The following is a 27994-nucleotide window of genomic DNA, read 5'->3' as shown; positions in this document are numbered from 1 at the left end:
CCCTATAACCACTGTGCCTCCAGCCTTGTAGAATAGGCACACAGGAGCACAGCAATATGTCTAAAAATGGGAGCAAGAGAGAGCAGGCCATACCTGTTCTCATACTAGGAGAAAAGAATGTCAAAGAAAGCAGCTGGAACTAATGAACTCTACATTAGCCATATTCCATTCTTTCAACTTAAGTCAAATGTCGGTCCCCATTAGGCAACTGGCTTTGACAGGTGCTATGCTAATTACCACTTACTAACCTTTAATTTCTGGGTAAAAGCAAAAGAGAAAAACTAATGGATTTTTCATTTTCCAGAGAGACAGGAATAAAATAATGGTGGTCTGTAGAAAAAAGAAAACCTGCTTCAATTACAAGAATTATTAATGTGTCTTTAATAACCAGATTATTGCTGGGCGCGGTGGCTCATGCCTGTAATCCCAGCACTTTGGGAGGCCGAGGCGGGCGGATCACCTGAGGTGGGGAGTTCGAGACCAGCCTGACCAACATGGAGAAACCCCGTCTCTACTAAAAATACAAAATTAGCCGGGTGTGGTGGCGCATGCCTGTAATCCCAGCTACTAGGGAGGCTGAGGCAGGAGAATTGCTTGAACCTGGGAGGCGGAGGTTGTGGTGAGCCAATATAGTGCCATTGCACTCCAGCCTGGGCAAAACTCCCTCTCAAAAAAAAAAAAAATTATTTAGCTGTTTAATTCCTAATTACCTGTTCAAGCTTCCCCCTCCCCCCCCCACCTTGAGGGTTTTTGTCCCTTTTGTTTGTGGAGTTTTGCCTTAAATCCTTTTGGCTGCATCTTATACACCTTGCGGTTTTTAAGGACCTTGGACATGATCTAGTCTGCATCCCCATCCACTGCCTGGGTCCTCCCAACGGCTCTGACAGTGAGAGCCTCCAGCCAGGGGGACAGACGCCCTCCCAGGAGCTGCACTGCACTTTCAGATTGCAGAACCTTAGAGTTGGCAACTTGCTCAGATGATATCAGACAACACTCGTGCAATTAACAAAGTTACAAGGAAATGAACCAACAGGTTAAGGCATGGATACTGGATTTTCTTCGATCTTTTTCTTTTCCTTTTTTTTTTTTTTTTTTTTTTTTTTGAGACAATCTTGCTCTGTCGCCCAGGCTGGAGTACAGTGGCTTGATCTCAGCTCACTGCAACCTCCGCCTCCCAGGTTCACCAGGTTCAACGGATTCTCCTGCCTCAACTCCCCAAATAGCTGGGATTACAGGAGTGTGCCACCACCCCCGGCTAATTTTTGTATTTTTAGTAGTGATGGGGTTTCTCCACGTTGGCCAGGTTGATATCAAACTTCTGACCTCACGTGATCTGCCGTCCTCGGCGTCCCAAAGTGCTGGGATTACAAGCATGAGCCACCACGCCCGGCTGTATTTTTCAGTACCATAAGAACAATTACCCCCAAAATTCTAGCTTTTCCTCCAGACTGATTTTTTTAACAAGACAAATACGTTTTTTAATTACAAATGCAAAATGGGAAAGAGAAATTACTATTTTTACTAGCATTATAAGAAGTTACAAATAGCCCAGGGGTGGTACCACAGTGTCTCATGCTTGTAGCTGTAATCCCAGCTATTCAGGAGGCTAAGGCAGGAGAATCGCTTGAACCCGGGAGGTGGAGGTTGCAGTGAGCCGAGATCATGCCATTGCACTCCAGCCTAGGCAACAAGAGCGAAACTCCGTCTCGAAAAAGAAAAAAAAAGTGTGTATGGCATCCCCTTACCCAGCCCAAGTCTCTCTCTTGCTCTTGCTCTCCTCACTATGTGATACACTGGGTCCTACTTGGCTTTCAGTAATGATTGGCAGCTTCCTGAGGCCTCACCAGAAACTGAGCAGATAGATTCCTGGTGCCATGCTTTTTTTTATTTTTTGAGACGGAGTTTTGCTCTTGTTGCCCAGGCTGGAGTGCAATGGCGTGATCTCGACTCACCGCAACCTCTACCTCCCAGGTTCAAGCAATTCTCCTGCCTCAGCCTCCCTAGTAGCTGGGATTACAGGCATGTGCCACCACCATTAGCCCGGCTAACTTTGTATTTTTAGTAGAGACGGCCTTTCTCCATGTTGGTCGGGTTGGTCCAGTCCAACCTCAGGTGATCTGCCCGCCTTGGTCTCTCAAAGTGTTGGGATTACGGGTGTGAGCCACCGCACCCGGCCACCTGGTGCCATGCTTCTATACAGCCTGTGGAACCATGAGTCAATTAAACCTCTTCTCAGGTTTTTTTTTTTTTTTTGAGACAGAGTTGTGCTCTTGTTGCCCAGGCTGGAGTGCCATGGTGCAATCTCAGCTCACCGCAACCTCCGCCTCCCAGGTTGAAGCGATTCTCCTGCCTCAGCCTCCTGAGTAGCTGGGATTATAGGTGCCCGCCACCATGCCTGGCTTATTTTTTTGTATTTTTAGTAGAGATGGGGTTTCACCATTTTGGTCATGCTGGTCTGGAAATTACAGGCTGCTGGAATTACAGGCATGAGCCACTGCGCCTGGCCAGGTATTTCTTTATAGCAACACAAGAACGGCCTAATACATTCCAAATGAAACCTCTCTCTATGGAAGACACTACTGTTTTTAAGAGGGCCGCGCGCGGTGGCTCACACCTGTAATCCCAGCACTTTGGGAGGCCGAGGCGGGCGGATCACAAGGTCAGGAGATTGAGACCATCCTGGCTAACACGGTGAAACCCCTCTCCACTAAAAAATATGAAAAATTAGCTGGGCGTGGTGGTGGGCACCTGTAGTCCCAGCTACTCGGGAGGCTGAGGCAGAAAAATGACGTGAGCCCGGGAGGCGGAGCTTTCAGTGAGCCGAGATCGCGCCACTGCACTCCAGAGCCTGGGCAACAGACCGAGACTCCGTCTCAAAAAAAAAAAGAAAAAAGAAAAAAAGATGGGCTGCCCCTTCAACAGGTGCTGTTTAAATCAAGGTAAGTATCTCCCCTCAGCTTCCCAATCTGAGTTTCCTAAAGCCTGGAATCCTTTGCTGTCAGCCCTGAAATAGGGAAACTGTGAGTGCCTGTCATCCTTCATTCCTCCTCAGCAGTTAAGGAGCTGTTCTGGTGCCAAATCCTGGACAGAACAAGAGAATGAACTTGAAATTGCCCAGGGTCTGATTGCCCAGATCTACACACCTGACTATACTGAACTACAGAAAAGTCCACCAAAAACCACATGGGGGAAAATTACCATTTTACCTTGATTTATTAATCACAAGCATATTCATCTGGTCTAACATGCAGTTGACGCCAGTTAATGTTGTAAGTCCCCTGAACTAAGGTAGGCTTAGACTTGATGAATTTCCTGGCAGGAGCACTAGTAGAGCCTCACAATCCTACAGATACTACTCAGTTAAAAGGTAAAACCCCCAATCTTAATGTCTGTATGGATGACCCCAATTTATTTATTTATTTTATTTTTTGAGACAGAGTCTCACTCTGTCACCCAGGCTGGAGTACAGTAGCACAATCTTGGCTCACTGCAACCTCTGCCTCCCGGGTTCAGGCGATTCTCCTGCCTCAGCCTCCCGAGTAGCTGGGGTTACAGGTATGTGCCACCACGCCCGGCTAATTTTTGTATTTTTAGTAGAGACAGGGTTTCACCACATTGATCAGGCTGGTCTTGAACACCTGACCTCAGGTGATCCACCCACCTCGGCTTCGCAAGATGCTGGGATTACAGGTGTGAGCCACCACACCTGGCCCCTATTTTATTTTACTATTATTTTTGAGACAGAGTCTCATTCTGTCACCCAGACTGGAGTGCAGTGGCATGATCTCGGCTCACTATAACCTCCGCCTCCCAGGCTCAAGTGATTCTCGTGCCTCAGCCTCCCAAGTAGCTGGGATTACAGGCATGTGCCATCACGTCTGCGTAATTTTTGTATTTTCAGTAGAGACAGGGTTTCATCACATTGGCCAGGCTGGTCTCGAACTCCTGGCCCCAAGCGATCTACCTGCCTTAGCCTCCCACAGTGCTGGGATTACAGGCATGAGCCACTGCACCCTGCCGACCCCAATTTAAAAACAAAAACAATGAGCATGGCTTCTTTCTAGAAAAATCTTAAAGTTCTGGAAGGTTAGCTGGCCTTTCAGGCAGGCAGCTTCCACCAGTGCACTGACCCAATTACTGGTCTCCTAAAGCTGCTGTGTTTGGAAACATGGATACTATTAAGTCTCTTCCATCACATTATACTTTATTCAACTAGTAATTATGAATATGAGCTCAGCTCGGCAGAAAACAATGGAATGGTCAGCAGTCATTCTCAGGGAGTCCACTCCCCAGTGTCCAGAGAAGAGAATATTCCCATGTCCTCCAGCCAGCCTTTGCTGGTTTTTCCAATAAAGTTTAGCATCTAAAAACCTTCACAGCCAGGCGTGGTGGCTCAAGCCTGTAATCCCAGCACTTTGGGAGGCCGAGGCAGGTGGATCACCTGAGGTCAGGAGTTCAAGACCAGCCTGACCAACATGGAGAAACCCCCGTCTCTATTAAAAATACAAAAATTGGCCGGGCGCGGTGGCTCAAGCCTGTAATCCCAGCACTTTGGGAGGCCGAGGCGGGTGGATCACGAAGTCAGGAGATCGAGACCATCCTGGCTAACATGGTGAAACCCCATCTCTACTAAAAATACAAAAAATTAGCCGGGCATGGTGGCGGGCGCCTGTAGTCCCAGCTACAGGCTGGGACTGAGGCAGAATGGCATACCCAGGAGGCGGAGCCTGCAGTGAGCCGAGATCGTGCCACTGTACTCTGGCCTTGGCAACAGAGTGAGACTCTGCCTCAAAATAAATAAATAAAATAAAAATACAAATATTAGCCAGGCGTGGTGGTGTGTGCCTCTAGTCCCAGCTACTTGGGAGGCTGAGGCAGGAGAGTCACTTGAACCCAGGAGGCGGAAGTTGCAGTGAGCTGAGACCACGCCACGGGCAACAAAAGCGAAACTCCATCTCAAAAAAAAAAAAAGAAAAATTAGCCAGGCATGGTGGCGCATGCTGTAGTCCCAGCTACTCGGAAAGCTGAGGCAGGAGAATCACATGAACTTGGGAGGCGGATGTTGCAGTGAGCTGAAATCATTCCGCTGCACTCTAGCCTGGGTGACAGCTAGACTCTGTCTCAAAAAAAAAAAAAAAACCTTCTGTGAGTAGACTTCATTCCTCCCAAAGCAAATCTGAAGCTATAAGCCATGAAAAGAATTGCAACCCATTAAGCTACTAATGAAAACTGGTACATAACAGCAAGTTTGAGTGTAAGTTTCATAGGCATGTCAGCATGTTTTCTGTTTAATGTTTTAAAATTAATTTCAGCTAAAACAGGAATAATCATTTTGCTTTTTGAGCCTGATGTTAAAAATTTCCTTTTAATGTTAGGGAAATATTTTTTAAATTAGACAATTCATATCAATTCATAAACTGAAATAAGATGTTATTCTGAACTCTTAATTATGTAGCCTTTAACTATTTTATTTTAAATCAAAGACAGAGCTTCCCAGCACCATAATGAACGTCAGAAGGAAAGCCCAGTGCCTGCACTTAGCATGGTTCAGTCAAACCACAAAACAATCTTTATCAAAGATGTTCACTTTGGGTTCCAAATTACTTAAGACATGTCAGTATTGGGCATTATTGGAATTTAAATAAAAAACACTTTTCAAATGACTTGGGAAGGAGGAAAGGAAAGATCGCTGCTGCTTAATACATTTTATTCAGGTCTGTCATTACACTTGCGTGAGTAATCACGGGTGAGGTTTTATTTGCAGGAGGAGAAGGTCTTCCAGAAGAAGTTCTTGCAGGGCGTTCTGTCCCGGCGTGCGGATTGCTGGGGGGGTGCGCCTTCCTGCCGCCTGGCCACCTCCCTGGCTTCCTCTCCTATGAGGGGCCCGGCACTGGCCTGGGAGGTCCACTCAAACCACCAAGCGAGGAAAGTCAGGAGGCTGCTTTTCCTTATTCCTGCCGCTTCCTGCATATGCTTTTAAAGAGAAGCAGATGGCAAAGGAAAGAAAACTCAGCAATCTGGCTCAGGCAGCAGGCATTCGAAGATATGCAATCTCCTCACAAAAAAAAAAAAAAAAAAAAAAGATCTACTAGAAGACTACCCTGAAGAGAAAGAAAATATTAAAAATAAATAAATAAAAAGAAAAAAATGAAAAGATGCTCCATAGCAATAAGCCTCATTTCCACTTAAAGGATGAGGATGAGAAAGTGAAGCGAACGCCTTAAATAAATTGCTCTAATTAGAGAAAAGGAAAAGTTGGTCATTTTAAGTCAAGGAAAAAAACCTGGTGGTTTTGCTCCACACTCTGCTAAGGTCCTTAATTAGGAGACGTCAGGAAATCTGCCATTTTCCCCCCAGTGACTGGCAGCTGAGAAGCCCCAAGGTGGATCAGGCTAATTTATTCGTTCTCCCACCTTTGGCCACACTCCTGGATGTCCACAAGTTGCTTTCTGAGACGATGGGACTGAAACGTTAAATTCTGGTTTTTCAAATTCCTTAGAAAGCTTCTGGGAGTAATCTGCTGATAAATGGCCTGCCTGAAACTCATCTGATAATTTTAGAGAAAAATCCATTTTTAATGCTCAACTTTATATACTCTTTCTTGGAACTTTCTCAAAATGGAAAAAAGAACAATCAATCACCTCATGAAGTAACAAATTCTCACAACGGAAAATGTAATGATGCCAGTTACTCTGAGCCAGTGGGAGCCTGTGCTGTGTGTACCTGAAGGCTCTGGAAGGGCTGTCGCAGCTCCACGCCCGCCCTGCAGTGGACCGGTACACTCGCTTCCCCTTTCCCAGACACCCGACGGAGGGAGCCCTGGCATGAAGGGTCCTCCTTGAGCCGCACAGGTTTCCAGCAGGCTTCATGGGTTGGGACATGTCACTGAGGATCAGTGATCTGAATGTAACATCCCAGTACCTCAAGCCGGCCAAGATCACTACAAAGCTCAGCCCTGTGTCCTGTCCAAGCTGTGAACTGCAACATACGTGCACACACACACTCACCATGCAGGCCAAAAAGCCAACAAGAGACAGAGAGTGGGCTAGCGTGTGGCCACATCGGGACTGTACTCACCTCGCTGTCTGGGCCAGTGGGGCTGCCCTCCAGGGGCAGGGCGGCGGTGGCCGTGGCCCCAGAGAGCAGCAGCAGCAGGAGGCCGGGGGGCAACGGCATCTTGTGGGCTGACGGGAGCGTCTCTCACACCCTGCTGCTGCTCTTCCTTCCTGGCAGCCCTGAAATCAATGTTTTGGGGACGTGGGTCTCTTCTTTGGAGCTTGGTGGGTATTTTAAGCCCAATCTCCAGCTGTTTTTTGTGTCTGTACATGTCTAACGCCTGGATCCTCTTCCCTCACGCAGTGACGCAGAAGCTGGAGCAATCAGTGCCCACAAAAGCGCTTTAGGATTGGATCTAACTCCTTAATTAAAGCTTCAGGTCTTTTCCTGTGTTTAGAGCGAATTTGCTCTTATTTTGGAACGCATGTGCGCTCGCTGCTGGAGAAGTTCTGCTTCCTCGTAATTATGCCTATAGTAGGCAGGAAGCCGTGAGAACAAAAACAAGTGATTTAACATAATATAAAATTAGCCTTGGATAAGGAGCTTGAATGTGAAATTGTGCCCATGTGAAAGTATGACTGAAACTCATCCAGTAATTTCAAAGACATTCTTCTACTACGGGCAGAGAAACAAGGAGGCAATGGGAGCTCAGAGATGCTACGATAGTATCCGCTGGTTTCACCAAATTGTTGGCAAGGAGGCCCCAAGAATCGCTCCCAGTACTGCCTCTCAGCCCAGCAGGCCAGACCCACCATCCTCTAGGCCAGGCCTTCTCAAACTGAAGTGCAGACAATCGCTTTGCAGGCAGGTCCTGATGCGCTGGGGCAGGAAGGAGTTGAGAGCTGCATTTCCAACAAGCACCCAGGTACTGCTGGCCCCAGGTCAGCCGGGCTCTGGCCCACTCGGCCTGGGGTGCAATGGCACACCCAGCTCACTGCATCCTCTGCCACCTGGGTTCAAGCGATTCTCCTGCCTCAGCCTCCCAAGTAGCTGGGATTTCAGGCACCCACCACCATGCCTGGCTAATTTTTGTATTTTTAGTAGGGACAGGTTTTCACCATGTTGGCCAGGCTGGTCTCGAACTCCTGATCGTCCAGTGTTTTCTTTTTTTTGAGATGGAGTCTCGCTCTTATTGCCCAGGCTGGAGTGCAATGGTGTGATCTCGGCTCACCGCAACCTCTGCCTCTCGGGTTCAAGTGATTCTCCTGCCTCAGCCTCCTGAGTAACTGGGATTACAGGCATGTGCCACCATGCCTAGCTAATTTTGTATTTTTAGTAGAGACAGAGTTTTACCACGTTAGCCAGGCTGGTCTCGATCTCCTGACCTCGTGATCCGCCCACCTTGGCCTCCCAAAGTGCTGGGATTACAGGCGTGAGCCACCGCGCCCGGCCCGGTCCAATGTTTTCTAAACTGCTCCTGACCACCGCTTGTGGGTCACAGGCCGGTACTTTCCTTTAGGATGAAATTGAAATTAGTGTGCATCACCCGTAGCGAGGATAAATAATGATTCATGTTGTGTGTGTCAGGTGTGAGACGTATTGTTACTGCAGGGCACAGTCACAGTTTGGGAAACAGTGCCCGGCCCTGCCCTCAGCCAACTCCCAGGGCTCTCTGTCCTCCCGAGGCTGGCGCCACTGCTGAGAGTGCAGACCATGGAGTCCCTCCCTGTGCTACCTGCTGGCTCTCCCTCACAGGCCCTCATTGCTGAATCACACAGACAAATGCACAGACCCCTTCACCCAACTGGACACCGAGTAAAATCTGGAACATCCACCCAAACCTACTATAGATGACCAACATCCAAAGCAAGGCTGTAAATTGAAGTAACACAACCCAAAACTGATGGCACTTTCTAGAAGTGAACATATTTGTTTTCAGTTTTCCAGAGTCCTGGTTTACACCTTCACGGGGGAAATCTCAATCTTGAATTTGTCACAGTCTTTTTGCTTATGTTAAAATCCTAGGTAAGATCAGCATGGCCTGCTGGCCAGAGACTTATATGTCGTATGTTGCTTCATCTGTTATTTCTGTACCAAAATTCCTATAAATGACACTAAAAATTTTGAGTTATACTTGCAGATGAGACATTCACAGCAGTTCAGCCAGCTTCTTTTTGTTTTTGAGACAGAGTCTCGCTCTGTCACCCAGGCTGGAGTGCAGTGGCACAACTTCAGCTCACTGCAACCTCCACCTCTCAGGTTCAAGGGATTCTCCTGTCTCAGCCTCCCGAGTAGCTGGGATTACAGGCACGAGCCACCACGGCCAGCTAATTTTTGTATTTTTAGTATTTTTAATAGAGATTTCACCATGTTGGCCATGCTGGTCTCAAACTTCTGAACTCAAGTGATCCACCCATCTCAGCCTCCCAAAGTGCTGGGATTACAGGCGTGAGGCCACCACACCCGGCCTCACCAACTTCCTGTATCGTTAGTCTAGTGTGCCAATTTTATTTGATGAGCTCATTAAACATTCTGAGCACCCAGCATGGAACTTGCAATACCACAAGGGACCCATGCCACCCACACCCCGACAGAGGTGTTGCAGCCTAAAAGAAATAGGATACATGGACACAAATGAAAGACAAGGACATTTTTCAGTGCGATAAGAAGTGTGCAAAGAAGGGGAATGTGCTGCAAATTGGGGAAGACTTCATGAGAACTGATGACTGTTTCAAGAAGGTGGCAAACTTTGGAAGGTGAAGATGACAGGATCACTTAAGCCCAGGAGTTCAAGACCAGACTGGGCAACATAGCAAGACCCCATCTCCACCAAAAAACAAAATTTAGCAAGGCATGGCAATGCACACCTGTAGTCCTGACTACTTGGGAGGCTGAGGCGGGAGGATCGCTTGAGCCCAGGAGTTCAAGACCAGCCTGGGCAACATGGCAAAACCCCATCCCTACAGAAATTAGCTGGACGTGGAGACGCACACCCGTAGTCCCAGCTACTTGGGGGGCTGAGGTAGGAGGATCATCTGAGCATAGGAGGTCAAGGCTGCAGTGAGCCAAGATTTCACCACTGCACTACAGCATGGGTGACAGAATGAGACTTTATGACAAAAAAGAAAAAAGAAAACCTTAGCCAGGTGTGGCAACACACACCTGCAGTCTCAGGCACTTGGGAGGCTGAGGCAGAAGGATTGCTCGAGCCCAGGAAGTCATGGCTGCAGTGAGCTGTGATCAGCCTGGGTGACATAGCAAGAGCCCATCTCAAAAAAAAAAAAAAAGGCCGGGTGCAGTGACTCATGCCTACAATCCCAGTTCTTTGGGAGGCTGAGGCAGGAGGATCACTTGAGCCCAGGAGTTCAATACTAGCCTGGGCAACATGCAAAACCCCACCTCTACCAAAAAAAAAATACAAAAACTAGCTAGACATGGTGGCACACACCTGTGGCCCCAGCTACTTGGGAGGCTGAGGTAGGAGGATCACCTGAGCATGGGATGTGGAGGCTGCAGTGAGTCAAGATTGAGCCCCTGTACTCCAGCATGGATGACAGAGTGAGACCTTGTCTCAAAAAGAAAAGAAACTTAGCCCGGTGTGGTAACACACACCTGCAGTCTTGGGTACTTGGGAGACTGAGGCAGGAGGATTGCCTGAGCTCAGGTATTCATAGCTGCAGTGAGCTGTGATCACGCCACTGTACAGGGCAAGAGACTATCTCAGAAAAGAAAAGAAAATAAAAGGCCAAGTGCAGAGACTCATGCCTATAATCTTAGCACTTTGGGAGGTTGAGGCAGGAGAATCACTTGAGTCCAGCCCAGGAGTTTGAGACCAGCCTGGGCAACATTCTGAGACCCTATCTCTACAAAAAAAAACTAAAAAATTAGCCGGGCAGGGTAGCACTAGCCTGTAGTCCCAGCTACTCAGGAGGCTGAGGCAGGAGGATCGCTTAAGCCTGGGAGGTTGAGGCTGCAGTGAGTCATGATCGTGCCACTGCATTCCAGTCTGGGTGACAGAGACCCTGTCTCAATGAAAAAAAAAAAAAAAAAGCACAAAGTCTCTGAAAGTTATACAGCTACTAGGGTTGCAAACCTAAGACGCCAACCCAGATCTTTCAACCTTTGGAAAGTCTATAGTATCTATTCCCTAAACTCTTCTTGATGAGTTTTAAATTTATTTTATTTTGAGACTGAGTCTCACTCTCACCCAGGCTGGAGTACTGTGGCACAATCTCGGCTCACTGCAGCCTCCACCTCCTGGGTTCAAGCGATTCTCCTGTCTCAGCCTCCCAAATTTATTTTTTAGAGTTGGGGTCTTGTTCTGTCACCCCAGTGCACCAGGCTGCAGTGCAGTAGCACACTCACTTCACTAATGCCTTCAACTCCCAGGATCAAGCAACCGTCTGCCTCAGCCTCTTGAGTAGCTGGCTGGGTCTACAGGCAGGCATCACCATGCCTAACTAACTTATTTTTTATTTTTTTTAGAGATGGGGTCTCACTGTGCTGCCCGGGCTGGTCTCAAACTCCCAGACTTAAGTGAATCTCCTGCCTCAGCCTTCCAAGTTGCTGGGACTACAGACACAAGCCACTGCACCTGGCCAATAAGGAGTTTAAAGAGTGCTTATCCGAAAATGAAACTGCTAACATACAGGTCTTTGGCTGACCGTACTAGGAAGGCAGGCTTTATGATTCACTTTTCATTCACTGATATGACACACAGATATTATAATTAACATGAGAACAAGTGCTGAGCCATTTGCAGACCCGAAACCACAAAGTATGAACTTGGCACCCTACTACGGCCATAGCTTAGCGCCTCCCTTGGAGAGTCAGGGTAGCTTTGGGGCATCTTTTGCTGATCCTATTTGGGGACAGATGGTATAAATTCTACTCCAAATGAATGCCCTTTTCTCTCACCCATTCTAGAGTGAGCGGCCCCAAATGTGAACACTGTCTCCTGACTGTGGCCGGGTGACCCTGGGCAGCTGGTGAACCTCATCAAACTTCCATTTGCTCATCGGGAGAAGGTGAAGAATCAGATCTACGCCAATCAAGTTGTGGAGACCAGCGAGGTAATACATGTAGTACCCAGTGGGTGCCTGGCACACAGAAAGGGCTCCACAAACCCCTGCCCCTTCTCTTCACCACATTGCCAAAGGGTAAAGGGAAAGGCGTGCCTGGACCTCTAAGAAACCCAAAGGCATGAGAAAAAACAAAACACACACAACACACACACAAATTAGCTGGGTATGGTGGCGCACGCCTGTAGTCCCAGCTACTTGGGAAACTGGGAGGTGGAGGTTGCAGTGAGCTGAGATCACACCATTGCACTCTAGCCTGGCAACAGAGCAAGACTGTGTCTCACACACACAAAAATAATATATAAAAAAAATTAAAAGGCTGGGCACAGTGGCTCACATCTGCAATTCCAGCACTTTGGGAGGCCAAGGTGGGTGGATCACAAGGTCAGGAGTTGAAGACCAGCCTGGCCAAGATGGTGAAACCCCGTCTCTACTAAAACTACAAACATTAGCCAGGCATGGTGGCATGCACCTATAATTCCAGCTACTCAGGAGGCTGAGGCAGAGAACTGCTTGAACCCGGGAGGCAGAGGTTGCAGTGAGGTGAGATCGTGCTACTGCACTCCAGCCTGGGTAACGGAGCAAGACTCCTTCTCCAGCCGGGCGCAGTGGCTCACGCCTGTAATCCCAGCACTTTGGGAGGCCGAGGCGGGCGGATCACAAGGTCAGGAGATCGAGACCACGGTGAAACCCCGTCTCTACTAAAAATACAAAAAATTAGCCGGGCGCGGTGGCGGGCGCCTGTAGTCCCAGCTACTCAGGAGGCTGAGGCAGGAGAATGGCGTGAACCTGGGAGGCGGAGCTTGCAGTGAGCCGAGATCGTGCCACTGCACTCCAGCCTGGGCGACAGAGCGAGACTCCGTCTCAAAAAAAAAAAAGACTCCTTCTCCAAAAACAAAAAAGTAAAAAGGGCCATTCCCAAACATATGCCCTTTTACCTGGTGACCAAAGGCGGCCTATGTTTAAAAACAACATTAGTAACCAGAAAAGCTAAATAAATATAACTTTATTCATCCTTCAGAGATTGTCATTTAGCCTACAAAATTACATCAAAAGATGAACTGATTTTTGCTTGAAAAAGTCAACCATGTGGCCGGGCGCGGTGGCTCAAGCCTGTAATCCCAGCACTTTGGGAGGCCGAGATGGGCGGATCACGAGGTCAGGAGATCGAGACCATCCTGGCTAACACGGTGAAACCCCGTCTCTACTAAGAAATACAAAAAATAGCCGGGTGAGGTGGCGGGCGCCTGTAGTCCCAGCTACTCGGGAGGCTGAGGCCAGAGAATGGCGTGAACCCGGGAGGCGGAGCTTGTAGTGAGCTGAGATCCGGCCACTGCACTCCAGCCTGGGCTACAGAGCGAGACTCCGTCTCAAAAAAAAAAAAAAAATAAAAAAAAATAAAAGAAAGAAAAAGTCAACCATGTTTAACTGCGCACACAATTTTAATTACAATCGATGTAATTTCTAATATATACCATTCAAGCACACACCATTTTTATGTTCTGGAGTGAGATCTGGAATTATTTTGCTTAAGACTTTCCCATTCTCTAAAACTAGCTTTTGCAGTTAACAATGTGGAGAATTTAGCACAAAAAGCCCCCTAGCCTAATCTTTTTATTTATGTATTTTTTAGTCTCTAACCCTTCGAGGTCTCCTTGGCGGCCATGCGCATTTCTAGGCGGCTCTACCTGTAGAAGGCTGCATTGCATTTTCCAGGCGGCGAGGGGCTTTAATTCTCACTTTCCACCACTCCAGCCTCTGCTGGCTCCCTTGAATTTTTGCCTCCATCCTCTGACTTCTTTTTCTTCTGTGCTTTTCGTTCTAGGTTAATCTGAGCAATCTCTTCACTTTTGTCTGTGATGTATTTTAGCTATAAAAAAAAAATCTGTATTTATATCTGGCTGTAACCATTTTATAAACCTAAACAAATAAACAAAGAAAACTAAACCTTCCACAACCACCTCTGACTCAAAGAATTTGGGTAGAAAAGCCAAAGCCTGGGTTACATTTCTTAGAATTAAATGCAGCTTCAATTTTTTTCTTCTTCTTTTTTTTTTTTTCGAGACAGAGTCTCGCTCTGTCATCCAGGCTGGAGCGCAGTGGCACGATCTCGGCTCACTGCAGTCTCCACCTCCCGGGTTTACACCACTCTCCTGCCTCAGCCTCCTGAGTAGCTGGGACTACAGGCGCCCGCCACCACGCCTGGCTAATTTTTTGTGTGTATTTTTAGTAGAGACAGAGTTTCACCGTGTTAGCCAGGATGGTCTCGATCTCCTGACCTTGTGATCCCCCCGCCTCGGCCTCCCAAAGTGTTGGGATTATAAGCGTGAGCCACCACGACCCGGTCTTTTCTTCTTTTTTAAAAAATTTTTGTAGATATGAGGATCTCACTATGTGGCCAGGCTGGTCTCAAACTCCTACGCTCAAGCAATCCTCCTGCCTTGGCCTCCCAAAGTTCTGGGATTATTGGCATGAGCCACTGCACCTAGCCAGTAAGTTGTGTTAGTAAGAGTTGTGGTGGCCGGGCGCGGTGGCTCACGCCTGTAATCCCAGCACTTTGGGAGGCCGAGGCAGGCGGATCACAAGGTCAGGAGATCGAGACCACGGTGAAACCCCATCTCTACTAAAAATACAAAAAATTAGCTGGGCACGGTGGCAGGCGCCTGTAGTCCCAGCTACTCAGGAGGCTGAGGCAGGAGAATGGCGTGAACCTAGGAGGCGGAGCTTGCAGTGAGCCGAGATCACGCCAGTGCACTCCAGCCTAGGGGACAGAGCGAGACTTCATCTCAAAAAAAAAAAAAAAAAAAAAAAAAAGAGTTGTGGCTGGGTGCAGTGGCTCATGCCTGTAATCCCAGCACTTTGGGAGGCCAGAGCAGGCAGATCATTTGAGCCCAGGAGTTTGAGACCAGCCCAGGCAATATGGTGAAATCCCGTCTCATAAAAAATAGAAAAAATTAGTCGGTGTGGTGGCATGCACCTGTAGTCCCAGCTGCTTGAGAAGCTAAGGTGGAAGGATCACTGGAGCCCAGGAGACGGGGACTGCAATGAGCAATGATTGCGCCACTGCACTTGGCCTGGGTGACAAAGTGAGACCCTGTCCAAAAAAAAAAAATGTGGCACACACCTGGAATCCCGGCATTTTGGGAAACCAAGGCGGGAAGACTGCTTGAGCCCAGGAGTTTAAGACCAGCCTGGGCAACACAGAGATCGCATGTCTACAGTTAAAAATAAAAAATAAGAAGTGCCAGGCGCGGTGGCTCACGCCTGTAATCCCAGCACTTTGGGAGGCCGAGACGGGCGGATCACGAGGTCAGGAGATCAGAGACCATCCTGGCTAACATGGCTCACGCCTGTAATCCCAGCACTTTGGGAGGCCAAGGTGGGTGGATCACGAGGTCAGGAGTTCAAGACCAGCCTGGACAATATGGTGAAACTCCATCTCTACTAAAAATACAAAAATTAGCCGGGCATGGTGGTGGGAGCCTGTAATCCCAGCTACTCAAGGGGCTGAGGCAGGGAACTGCTTGAACCTGGGAGGTGAAGGTTGCAGTGAGCTGAGATCATACCACCGCACTCCAGCCTGGATAACCGAGTGAGACTCCATCAAAAAAAAAAAAGAAAAAAAAGTTGTGAGCATTAGATAATATATGTAAAATAGTATCTGGAAAAGCCCCTGTAAACTGCTATACAAATGCATTCATTCAACAACTATTTATTGAGCTGCTCCTGTGTGCCAGGACTGTTCTAGGCAACACAGATGGAGAGAGAACAAAGAGACAAAAGCCCCTGCTCTTGTGGGGCCCACATTCTACCACAGCCACAGTGCTTCAATGTCTAGCATTAGACTCAGTCAGGAAATCTCCCCGGCGTGCTGGCTCTGCCACCGGCCAAAGCCACTAGCCTGGGATGACCAGAGCATCTCTGAGTCTTCACCTGAACAACGGACGCTTGGTCAAAATGATTTCTAGACTTAAAAAGATGGAAAACGTGCTTTTTCCTGCATATCCAGCCATACAGAAACTCCTTCTATACCTGGCCCATTTGGAGAACTGTGAACACCGTAAAACTATCCCTACAGATTAGCCTGTGACCAGTCTCTGACATCATGTTGTAAATGAAACATGGGACCAAAGTTTTGAGGTATTACAAAAAAAGGCAAATTATAAAAACCAGAGAGTGCTGATTAGAAAATTTCAAATTGGCTTAGCAAGATCCATCATAATGAAAGCAAGACTGTAAATTACAGGTAAGTCTGAATGGTTCAGCCACCTCTAGTTTCTAATGCAAGGTGCCCTGGGGAATAACTTCACGGCTTCAAGTGATTGATTGGGAATAATGTATTCCAATGGGAAAGGGAAGTGAGGAAAGAAATTCATCTCTCACCAGTGAATTACTCCTCCTGGCTAAGAGCTTCACATCTTCAGTGTTAATTGTGGTTCTTTTCGCATGTCTGCAGAAAGGGCAGAAGCAAGTCACCAAAATGTTTGGTATTATTTAAAGTTTTGATGAAACACAGAAGTTCAGGGTCAGACTTCAAAAGAGCAGGGATCTCTAAGTAGCCCATCCTTTTAGATAAAGGGCATTAAGCAAAAGTGACACAAAAATTTGTGAAGTTCCCAAGACCCCAATTAAGTAAAGAGATGGAGAAAGCAAAGGCCATCTCTCCACCTCTGCTTAGGGCCAAGGGCACCTGAAGAGTACAAACACAGACAGGAGGCTCGGGGCTTAGAGTCCTTCCAAACCTGGCTTCCTTGGTCACAGCTAAGGCCACAGACAAATCAAGAAGGTCAGTGTACAACTCTAGTGCAGAGAAAATGAGCCTCACGATACAGAGGGTACCTGCTTAAATAGACACTAAATAGAAGAACAAGGAGAACCTCCACAAAGGATGGCTTTACTTAGGTCAAGATTCTGACGTTCTCCAAGGGCTAACTTACAGGAAAAAGCATATGCAGATGCCTCCTAATGCCCGTTCCCAACAGGCAGTTCATGCATTCCCTGCCTCCACAATAACACAGGCAGAACAAAGAACATCCTCTTTTTTTTTTTTTTTTTTTTTTTTTTTTTGAGACGGAGTCTCATTCTCTCACCCAGACTGGAGTGCAGTGGCACGATCTTGGCTCACTGCAACCTCCACCTCCCGGGTTCAAGCAATTCTCTGCCTCAGCCTTCTGTGTAGCTGGGATTACAGGCGCCCCCACCATGCCCCACTAATTTTTTTGTATTTTTAGTAGAGACGGGGTTTCACCATCTTGGCCAGGCTGGTCTCGAACTCCTGACCTCATGATCCAGCTGCCTCGGCCTCCCAAAGTGCTGGGATTACAGGCGTGAGTCACCGCGCCCAGCCACAAAGAACATCCTTTAAACTGGAGTCTGCTTCTTGCTCACAAGTTGGACTCAAATTCTCATTCTAGTCCTTTTATCTTTGCTAGGAAAGGTAATTTGAGATAACAAGCTCTATTCAATAATATATTACTCTGACTACACCCTTTCTTTCCATTTCTAACTTTCCCACAAAATACACCGGTACTTTGTAAGCAGGAATAAATAGGAATCTTTGCATCCTTAATAACTAGCAAAGCAGCCAGCACACATGGTGAGTCCTCACTGAACAACTGCTGAGTTAAAAGATAAATTCACACAGAAATTATTCTCCATAATTTGGCCAAATTAATCCTTCACATTCTGCTAAATATACAAATATCACGTCATCTCATCGTGATTGATAGTATCTGCTTGTCATGAGATAATAATACCCACTTCAAGAGATAATTTTCTAATTAGCAACCTGCAAGGACCACACAGGAGAGAAAAAAGACAGAGGTGACATAAGAGCAGCCACAAAGAATGAGGCCAGAACACAGATGTTCTGTCTGGGTGGAGAATATTAAGTGCGCGTGGACAGGGTGGCCCAGTCTCAACCTCACAACCAGGCTGCTCTGTCTGGATTTACATTCTTCTTAAAGTACAGTAAAAGGAATAAGCACAATGAACCATTTACAGAGCGAACTTATCTGTTGACAAGAAAGTTTTAGGAAACAATGATCTCAGTCCTCTCTGCCACTTCAGCTTTGCCTCCGGTATCTCTGCAGTAAGGCCCTTGATGGAAGGGGCAGGGCATCCTCTGCCAGCCACTGCATATCGTAGACTCTCCTAAGTCAAACCTCCAACTCCAGAAAATTACTCTAGCTAGGGAAAATAAAAAGCAATTTTTCATATAATATGCTTTGTAACACAGGCCTTAAAGACAATTCCCAAAAGTTCCCAGAATGTATTTCCTATAGAATATCTATCTTCTTCAAAATGTTTAACAATACTAGGAGACTACAGATTTCAAAGCTAAATAAATTCACAACTCAGGCCAGGTGTGGTGGCTCATGTCTATAATCCCATAGCTTTGGGAAGCCGAGGTGGGTGGATCATTTGAGGTCAGGAGTTTGAGGCCAGCCTGGCCGACACAGTGAAACCCCGTCTCTACTACAAAGACAAATATTAGCCGGGTGTGGTGGCGGGCACCTGTAATCCAGCTACTTGGGAGGCTGAGGCAGGAGCATCGCTTGAACCCAGGAGACGGAAGCTGCAGTGAGCTGAGATCACACCACCACACTCCAGCCTGGATGACAGAGTGCGACTCCATCTCAAAAAAAAAAAAAAATTAACAACTCAGATTGGCAGTTGCTTTCCAAAGTCTGTCAGTGAATTGATTTAGAATTTAATTGTGTATTCTCTGGCCAGGCATGGTGGATCACACCTGTAATCCCAGCACTTTGGGAGGCTGAGGCAGGTGGATCACCTGAGGTCAGGAGCTCGAGACCAGCCTGGCCAACATGGTGAAACCCCCATCTCTATTAAAAACACAAAAATTAGCGGGAGTGGTGGCGTGTGCCTGTAGTCCCAGCTACTCGGGAGGCTGAGGCAGGAGAATCGCTTGAACCCGCGAGGCAGAAGCTGCAGTGAGCCAAGATTGAGCTGCTGCTCTCCAGCATGGGCGACAGAGAGAGACTCTGTCTAAAAAAAAAAAAAAATTGGCCAGGCACAGTGGCTCATGCCAGTAATCTCAGCACTTTGGGAGGCCGAGGTGGGTGGATCACCTGAGGTCAGGAGTTTGAGACCAACCTGGCCAACATGGTGAAACCCTGTCTTTACTAAAAACACAAAAATTAGCCGGGCGTAGTGCCGCGCACCTGTAATCCCAGCTACTTGGGAGGCTGAGGCAGGAGAATGCCTTGAACCCAGGAGGCAGAGGTTGCAGTGAGCTGAGATCGCGCCATGGCAATCCAGCCTGGGCGACACAGCGAGACTCCATCTCAAAAAAAAAAAAAAAAAACAATTCCAGCCCCTGTTCTCAAGTCTCCCTCTTGCTCCAATGCTCCAAAAAAGAAGAAAAAGAAAAAAAGAAAAAGAAAAAAGAATTTAAATGTGTATTCTCACAGAAACTTCTCATAACAAGTTCACCAAAAAGAAAAAAGATGCCAGGCACAGTGACTCAGCTCATGCCTGTAATACCAACACTCTGGAAGCCCAAGGTGGCAGCATCACTGGAACCCAGGAGCTCTAGGTTGCAGTGAGCTACGATCCTGCCACTGCCCTCTGGCCTGGGTAACAGAGAGATCTTGTCTCAAGGAAAAAAAAAAAAAAGAAAGAAAAGAAAAAACAAATTTGTCTTAATGAAACAATGTTACAAATACTCATTAGGTTCCCAGGCTAGCCTAGAGAGGCTATGTAACATATTGTTGACTTGAAACAGTCCATCTTTCTCAAACTGGGGTAACAATAGTCTTGGGAGTAGAGAAAGTGTGACAGGGACAACTCAAATCCACAAGATAACCAAAGTTGGCCTTCCAGGAGAATCAATTTTATTCAGTGATCAACTTTAAAACAATGCTTTTTTGTATGAAAGCAAACTGGAATTCACACAAAGGATGAGTCTTCAAAGAAAACCTGTAGTTGTGGGTTGTGCCAAGAAGAGGGGGTGCTTCCCTGCCTCTGGCTGCACCCCAGATTCCTGGAGCCTCATCACTGGACTCTGGACTCACTCAGTTCTCAGAGGCAGCCTTTCCACAAAGTCTCTCTCTATTTTTTTAAAGAGACGGAGACTCGCTGTCACCCAGGCTGGAGTGCAGGAGTGCAGTGGCACAATCTCGGCTCACTGCAACCTCCACCTCCCTGGTTCAAGCAATTCTCCTGCCTCAACCTCCTGAGTAGCTGAGACTACAGGCGCACACTGCCACGCCTGGCTGATTTTTTTAAATTTTATTTTAGAAGATGGGGTTTCACCCTGTTGCCCAGGCTAGTCTCGAACTCCTGAGCTCAGGTGATCCACCCGCCTCAGCCTCCCAAAGTGCTAGGATTACAGGGGTGAGCCACCGCACTTGGCCTCCACGAACATTTATGTAAAAGATGTTGTCCTTCCTTATGGAGCTTATGGTCTACACACACACACACACACACACACGCACGCACGCACATACTCCTTTCCCCGCCAGTACCCAGCAAAAGAAAATCAACCGTTTACCTGGCACAGTGGCTTACGCCTGTAATTCCAGCACTTTGGGAGACTGAGGTGGGCAGATCACTTGAGATCCGGAGTTCAAGACCAGCCTGACCAACATGGTAAAACCCCATCTCTACTAAAAATACAAAAATTAGCCAGGTGTGGTGGCACATGCCCGTAATCCCAGCTACTTGGGCGGCTGAGGCAGGAGAATCACTTGAACCCAGGAGGCAGAGGTTGCAATGAGCCAAGATTGCACCACTGCACTCCAGCCTGGGCGACAGAGTGAGACTCTGTCTCAAAAAAATAAAATAAGGCCGGGCGCGGTGGCTCAAGCCTGTAATCCCAGCACTTTGGGAGGCCGAGACGGGCGGATCACGAGGTCAGGAGATCAAGACCATCCTGGCTAACACGGTGAAACCCCGTCTCTACTAAAAAATACAAAAAACTAGCCGTGGGAGGTGGCGGGCGCCTGTAGTCCCAGCTACTCGGGAGGCTGAGGCAGGAGAATGGTGTGAACCCGGGAGGCGGAGCTTGCAGTGAGCTGAGATCCGGCCACTGCACTCCAGCCTGGGCGACAGAGCGAGACTCTGTCTCAAAAAAAATAAAATAAAATAAAATAAAATCTACCTTTTATGTACTTTTTAAAAAACACAGAATATCTGAAAGCCTAATGTGTTACCATACTCTTTCTATTCTTTTTTTTAATAGAATTTTTACAGAAGTATTTTCAGGCTGAGCATGGTGGCTCACACCTATAATCCCAGCACTTTGGGAGCCCAAGGCAGGATTGCTTGAGTCCAGGAGTTCAAGACCAGCCTGGGCAACATACCAAGACCCTGAATCTCTTATATATATATTTATTATTTTTAAGTATTTTAAACGTTGTTTTTTTTTTCCCCCACAGCTAACAAAGAAATAACAAGTAAAGGTGATAAATATCTTTCACCGGGGAGGAGGGCCACACATAAGGGACTCCCGCCTGAATCAGCAATGACTAAGCCACATGAGCTACCGGTATCCCTTCATACGATCTTATCCCTTTTGGTCAAGCTGAAGATGCTAAGCGGTTTTCAGGGACGAATAGCCACAGGAATAGGACAGATTGAGAGCTTGCCCTCCGAGAACCCACTGCTTTAATTCATTCAAAACAGGCATCCGAGAAACAAAGAGCTAACAGGAGCAAGGTGAAAAGTAAAGGGTGTGGGAGAGCTGGCACCGAATCCAAGTGGCGGCAAATTGGAAAGCTTTCGCCCTTTCAGGCCTTCGTCATTCAAACTGTTTCATAAAAGCAATTTGGTGCAATTGTTTTCAATTACCTGCGGTACTAATTGAAGAGCTGAACATAAATCATCTGTAAAAGCTGAGGCTTTAGCAGCTGAAAGCAAGTACCCTCTTTCCAAGGAGTGCGTCTTACTCAGAACAAATGCGGCAAATGAAAAGCCCTGCCTGCCATTCTGTGTACACCTGCAAGCAATTACCACCGCGGACACGCGGCAGCTCCCTCCGCAGAGGGGCAGCCGCCCCCGGGCACCATGTTCTCAAACCCTGAGCAATCAAACCACCCGAAGACATGGCTTTTAACACAGGCACCGCCATTCAGGGTCCTGGAGATGGCATTCACACCTTTTTAACTTGGAACTGAATAACTTGGGTCTTTAATAAAAAATACTTGGAAAACTTCAAAAAATGTTCAAATAAGTCTGAATCACCGTGATTGAGGCAGGCGTCATGTTCTTGCAGAACCATGATTAGAGACAAGCCTCCACAAAACACACGGCAAACTGAATAGCTAAAGCTCTCCTGAAATAACCCACCAGATGGAGAGGCCCCAAAGAGCTGCACAGACGCAGCGTCGGATAACCAAGTTCTCTACCCACCTTGCAAACATCTCAAGGTCTTTGGCAAAATTTTCTGAAAGAGAAAGATACACATTTTAGGCACCCTCCCATCTAATTTCAGAAGCAGGAAAAGTGAAGCCTTGATTTCTACAGCCAGTACAGTGACTAATACAACAAACCCTCTTAAAGGTGAAAGGAGGCGCTTCCGGGAGCCCCGCCATTCCCTAAGAGTCTTTGGCTTTTTTTATTCATGATGACCTCCTTGTCCTTCCCAGAGCCCTCCACCCTTCATGGCAAGTCTTCCATTAATTGTGACTATGCCTTTGGTTTCTAGAAACTATCCTTTAACTTCTGCTACAGTCAAGGCTTGTGAGGTCTTTCGTCTTCCCTCTGAAGTCAAGCAAATACCAACGCCAAAGCTCAGCTGTCAAAGAAACTATGGGTAATATAAAAATGTTATAAAGCACTGAAACAAAAAATGTGATGTCTAATGTTCCAGCCGTCAGGGCAGTTTAAAACAATAAAATAAAGGCGTTAATGCCCCAGTGTTAGTGTTATAGAAAAAAAATAGTTCTTCCCATAAAATATCCACAACTCGCAGCCAAAAAGAGCAGTGTTTCATGAAGAACACATGATGATGATAATATCTCGGTCTGCTGGTCAGACTCCCCACAGCTCCCACCCACGTACTGCTCCCAGGTGAAATCAACCTTTGGGGTTTACAGACATGGCTAGGGAGGCCGAAGCTTCATACCGCACTGTCGGAAAGTCAGCTCCGAAATGGCCGCAATGGTTTGTTTGCTGAACTGCATCTCTTTGTCCAATGCAACTTCCTCGCAAAGACAACCCACAGTATAATGAACTGCTGCCTTTAGCCTCTGGGGAAAAAAATCGAAATATTTCATAGGTAAGGTTGCAAATAAGAGCTTTTCACGGCTTAAAAAATTAAGACCAAGGAGAGGGTCTGCTCAGCCCAATTCCTTCGGAGCTTTCCATAATGGCTGAGTGGCTTTTCAAGTGCACTAATCAGTGAATGAGGCCCACTGGAGTGTGACTTGTAGAAACATTACCTCCTTGTTAATGGTTACGATTTATGTCAGGTAAAGATAAGGAATTGGATGGCAAGTCAGTGGGGAGACAGATCAGACTCGTGCCTGCCAAGGCCCTGCGTGGTTTTACTCCCTTATTCCAAACTATCTGCGGAGTTTGGACATATGCCTGAGTAAAGGCATATGCTAGGTGTTTGGGAGACAATGAAAAACCAGGCAGGAAACTTTGCCCTTACTGTGGTTAATCAAGTAAATACAGAAGGATCCCATCCCTCTGCTGCAAGCCCCTGGCAGCCCCAGGCCTGCATGTCACAGAGAACAAAAGTACAACACGGGAAAGACTCAAGAGGGCACACCCAGCCCTCTCGATTCAGAGGATTGGGAGGCTACCTCCACGGGGCCTCACTGCTCCCTGGCAACCCTTGTCGGTTCTGAAAAAGATCTCTCTGCCGCTTGCAGAAAATTACCGAGGGGAGGATGAGCCTCAAGCGCAAGACAACCTAAGCAACGGTCTCGCCCACGTGTCGACAGAGTTCCGTTGAGCCTAGGTGTGGGTACTCTGCCTCAGGGCCAAAGACAGAGCTGAGCTGCACATGATGACAGCTGAACCCACGAGGGCACAAAATCTACCAGCAAGTGTTCAACACATAGGCAAGAGGGGGAGGAACTGCCAAAAATGCAAGTCCAGGACCTCAGGATAGAGGTCAGGCAGATGAGGAGGGCATCTACCTTCCTGAATTTCAGACCTCACAAGGCTAGGTAAGCTGAGGCCTCTGGTAGGAGAAGCCAAAGTGCCATCGACCTGGGAGGCATGAAGATCACAGGTGTGGTCACTGCACACTACAGCCTCCAACTCCCAGGCTCAAGTGAACCTTCTGCCTCAGTCTCCTGAGTAGCTGGGACTACAGGCCCACACCACCCTGCCCAGCTCAACATCATCTTTTTTACTTATGGGTGGGCGTCAGGGTACAGGACATGAATTCTTCTGAATGCTCTTGGCTCCAGGAATTTTTCTCAAACCTTCCTCCTCCTCCGTTCCCCCTGGCTGGGCTGGGGGCATCACTGCATTTAGAGTCTAAATCACTAAACTCCTCAAGGGCAGGACCCTGTCAATTTTGTTCACTGCTGCCTACCAAGTGCCAAGAACAGTTGGTTACATGAATAGGGGGAAATCTTCTACAGGTTAATCACAGCTGCGGGGCAAATTTCTTGGCCCATCTTTGCAGTTTCATTTCATCAGTAAGCATTTGTTCGTCTGTTGAGAGCCAGGCTCTGTTCTGGGGACTAAGAACAGGCCCGGCACAGTGGTTCACACCTGGAATCCCAGCACTTTGGGAGGCCGAGGCGGACAGATCACTTGAGGTCAGGAGTTCAAAACCAGCCTGGCCAACATGGTGAAACCGCGTCTCTACTAAACACACAAAATCAGCTGGGCGTGGTGGTGGGCGCCTGTAATCCCAGCTGCTCACGAGGCAGGAGAACCTCCTGAATTCGGGAAGCGGAGGTTGTAGTGAGCTGAGATGGAGCCACTACGCTCCAGGCTGGACAAGAGCGAAAACTCTGTTTCAAAAAAAAAAAAAACAGGGCAGGCAGGACCAAAGAGACAAGATGACTAAATGCAACGCGCCATCCTTAACGGAATCCTGAAGGAAAAAAGACAGTTAAAAGAAACATCTTGGCCGGGCGCGGTGGCTTACGCCTGTAATCCCAGCACTTTGGGAGGCCGAGGCGGGCGGATCACAAGGTCAGGAGATCGAGACCACAGTGAAACCCCGTCTCTACTAAAAATACAAAAAATTAGCCGGGCGCGGTGGTGGGCGCCTGTAGTCCCAGCTACTCAGGAGGCTGAGGCAGGAGAATGGCGTGAACCCGGGAGGCGGAGCTTGCAGTGAGCCGAGATCGCGCCCCTGCCCTCCACCCTGGGGGACAGCGCGGGACACCCCCCCACAAAAAAAAAAAAAAAAAAAAAAAAAGAAACATCTTTAGGACAAGTGGGGGCACGTGACCATGGACTGCACGTTCAACAGCGTTTCATCAATATTAAACTTCCTGAGTGGGATAATTTATAGAGATGATGTAGGAGAATGCCTTGTTCTTTTTTATTCTTTTTTTTTGAGATGGAGTCTCGCTCTGTTACCCAGGCTGGAGTGCAAAGGTGCGATCTCGGCTCACCGCAACCTCCGCCTCCCGGGTTCAAGCGATTCCCCTGCCTCAACATCCCAAGCAGCTGCGAGTACAGGCGCCCACCACCACACTCGTCTAATTTTTGTACTTTTAGTTGAGAAGCGGTTTCCATGTTGGCCAGTCTGGTCTCGAACTCCTGACCTCAAGTGATCTGCCCACCTCGGCCTCCCAAAGTGCTGGGATTACAGGAGTGAGCCACCGCGCCCAACCAATGCCTTGTTTTTGGGAGATGTGTACTAAAGAATTAAAATGTAAAGGCGAACTGTCAAAATATCTGCAATTAATTCTCCAATCGGGGAGGGAAAAAAGCAAGGGAGCAAACAGAGCAAAATGCTAACTAGTGGTGAATCGAGGTGACGCGCATCTAGGCGTTCTGTACCATGTTCTTGCAACTTTTCTGAAGGTTTGAACTTCTCAAAATACAAGGGACAGAGTAGACAGCTGCTGCAATGTAACTTTGTAGAGAGGAAACTCCCGCGTCTGGAGCTCATTCCCGCGTTTCTTCAATTCGTCTTTAAGGTCGCCACTCCGGGTCTTGCTTTTCGCCTCTTCACAGCACAGTAAGGTTCTCAGCCTCTGCCGCCCAGTATGCCCGGCGCTGATAAAAGGAAAGAATGGGATGCCTGCAGCTACCCTAACAGGTGGTTATTCTTACGACGATTTTGCAGAGAAGAAAACTGCATTTGGGCCGAGTCGGTACGATCACAAGTTGGCGCAGCGGAGAATCGAACCCACATCTAAGGACGAGCTCTGGTCCTGACTGGTCCGCACCGCGTCCCTGTATCTGTAACGAGGGGTCGACCCCTCCAGCAGCGTTCCAGAGCTCCGGCCCCAACCGCGCACCGCGCTACGGGCGTCACCTGGAGTGTCTCTAATGCCGACGTCCCACCCTCACAACAACCCCATCTGAGAAGGGGAAATCGAGGCTTCATTGCAAAGCCAGAAGGTGGCCTCTCGCCGCTGGACCCCGGAGCCCGCGCTCTCTCCCCTAGAACCGCTTCCTCCCCAGCCCGCGCAGGCCAGGGTCCAGCCGCGTTGCCGCGGAAACCGCTTCCCAGCACCACCCGCGGCAGTTGAGCCAACGCAGGCGCAGCAGCAGCCGCGGGGGACGCCCGAGGCATGGAGGCCCCGATGAGAGGCCAACTTGGGCTTCGGGGTCCTTTTCTGTCCTGAAACTCGATACCGTCCTGCCCCAGGCCAGCCCGACCACCGTTTTCCTGTACCTGTTGGTAAGAGAATCGCTGCTCCTCGGTCTCCGCTTCCTCCTCCATTACTGCGTGCCGACCCTGGGCAAATGCAGGAAGGCCCAGAAGGGGCGGTGGTGCGCGGCCAGGTCGGATATTCCCGCCGCGGCGCGAGCGACGGGCTGCGCGGGCGGACAAAGTACGCAGCTCCGCCCTGCCTCGCGCGCCCCCTGGCGGCGCTCCGTTGAGAGAACTCCGCCGTCGGCCTCCAGCCAGCCCCCTGCTCAGGTTTCGCAACGGAGGTGGCCAGGCGAGGCGGAGACATGACCACCCAGGTCACTGCTGCACCCCAGAGCCTAATTCAGCACCTGGCACAGCGCTGAGCACCACTCTCCGTGAAACACACGCGTGCATAGGTGTGTGCATAGGTGTTCCAGTCTAGTGTAAAGGATGCATAGCCCACTATTTACAGATCATGTAACGCAGTACACATTATCAAGAGCTCCAAGCACCTGTACCTCAGGTGTATCTTGCAAAATCCACTATCAACTTTATCATTCTATCACCAACAATAGCGTCACAAAGTCAGACTACAATGAATGAACGCCCCGTGACCTCATTCAGCGAGTGGAACAGGAACTGCCTTGTTGCCATCGACAGGAGTATAATTCTGACACGAGTGTTACTGCTTTTCCTTTATGTTTTTTTTTTTTTTTTTTTTTTTTTTTGAGACGGAGTCTCGCTGTGCTCCCAGGCTGGAGTGCAGTGGCCTGATCTCGGCTCACTGCAAGCTCCGCCTCCCGGGTTCACGCCATTCTCCCGCCTCAGCCTCCCAAGTAGCTGAGACTACAGGCGCCCGCCACCACGCCCGGCTAGTTTTTTTTTGTATTTTCAGTAGAGACGGGGTTTCACCATGTTAGCCAGGATAGTCTCGATCTCCTGACCTCGTGATCCACCCGCCTCGGCCTCCCAAAGTGCTGGGATTACAGGCTTGAGCCACCGCGCCCGGCCTTCCTTTATGTTAACAATGAAGTGAAACCATCAAACCCAATTTTGGTTTGTTTTCATAGTTTTTTGAGAGGCAGGGGTCTCGCTGTGCCGCCCAGGCTGGAGTGCAGTGGCACAACCAAGGCTCACTGTAACCTCCACCTCCTGGGCTCAGGTG

General features: G+C 48.3%; 3 protein-coding genes across 4 annotated transcripts in view; 1 reads left to right on the top strand and 2 right to left on the bottom strand.

The window, feature by feature from the left end:
• The window catches only part of DFFA (DNA fragmentation factor subunit alpha), a 41826-nt gene extending 16784 nt beyond the window's left edge, over nucleotides 1-25042 (top strand). Inside the window, exons 6-7 of one of the 2 annotated variants that reach the window (XR_004185781.1) lie at nucleotides 11923-12068; nucleotides 21479-25042. Coding sequence is in view for 1 of the 2 variants with exons in the window: in XM_021941932.2 (XP_021797624.2) it covers nucleotides 11923-11943 (21 nt within the window). In the remaining variant the exon portion in view is untranslated. Of the gene's footprint in view, nucleotides 1-11922; nucleotides 12249-21478 lie in introns of those variants that run through there. The other variant, XM_021941932.2, reaches the window with a different exon arrangement.
• CORT (cortistatin) lies at nucleotides 5691-13879 on the bottom strand. Its single transcript, XM_009190329.3, has 3 exons — nucleotides 13766-13879; nucleotides 7078-7235; nucleotides 5691-5973 (listed from the first exon to the last, which is right to left on the bottom strand). Exons 2-3 carry the CDS (start codon nucleotides 7174-7176, stop codon nucleotides 5755-5757), a joined length of 318 nt encoding a protein of 105 aa, XP_009188593.1. The 5' UTR covers nucleotides 7177-7235; nucleotides 13766-13879; the 3' UTR covers nucleotides 5691-5754.
• On the bottom strand, nucleotides 13069-27418 carry CENPS (centromere protein S). The gene is made up of 6 exons (XM_017957103.3): nucleotides 26869-27418; nucleotides 23167-23290; nucleotides 22452-22485; nucleotides 16461-16527; nucleotides 13500-13947; nucleotides 13069-13166 (listed from the first exon to the last, which is right to left on the bottom strand). Exons 1-5 carry the CDS (start codon nucleotides 26914-26916, stop codon nucleotides 13807-13809), a joined length of 414 nt encoding a protein of 137 aa, XP_017812592.1. The 5' UTR covers nucleotides 26917-27418; the 3' UTR covers nucleotides 13069-13166; nucleotides 13500-13806.
• Between the last annotated feature and the right edge of the window lie 576 nt (nucleotides 27419-27994).

Source organism: Papio anubis, chromosome 1 (assembly GCF_008728515.1).
Source record: "Papio anubis isolate 15944 chromosome 1, Panubis1.0, whole genome shotgun sequence".
In the NCBI taxonomy this organism is placed as follows: domain Eukaryota; kingdom Metazoa; phylum Chordata; class Mammalia; order Primates; family Cercopithecidae; genus Papio; species Papio anubis.
The sequence above is the reverse complement of the archived record's forward strand: the minus strand, read 5'-3'. Positions and strand labels throughout refer to the sequence as shown.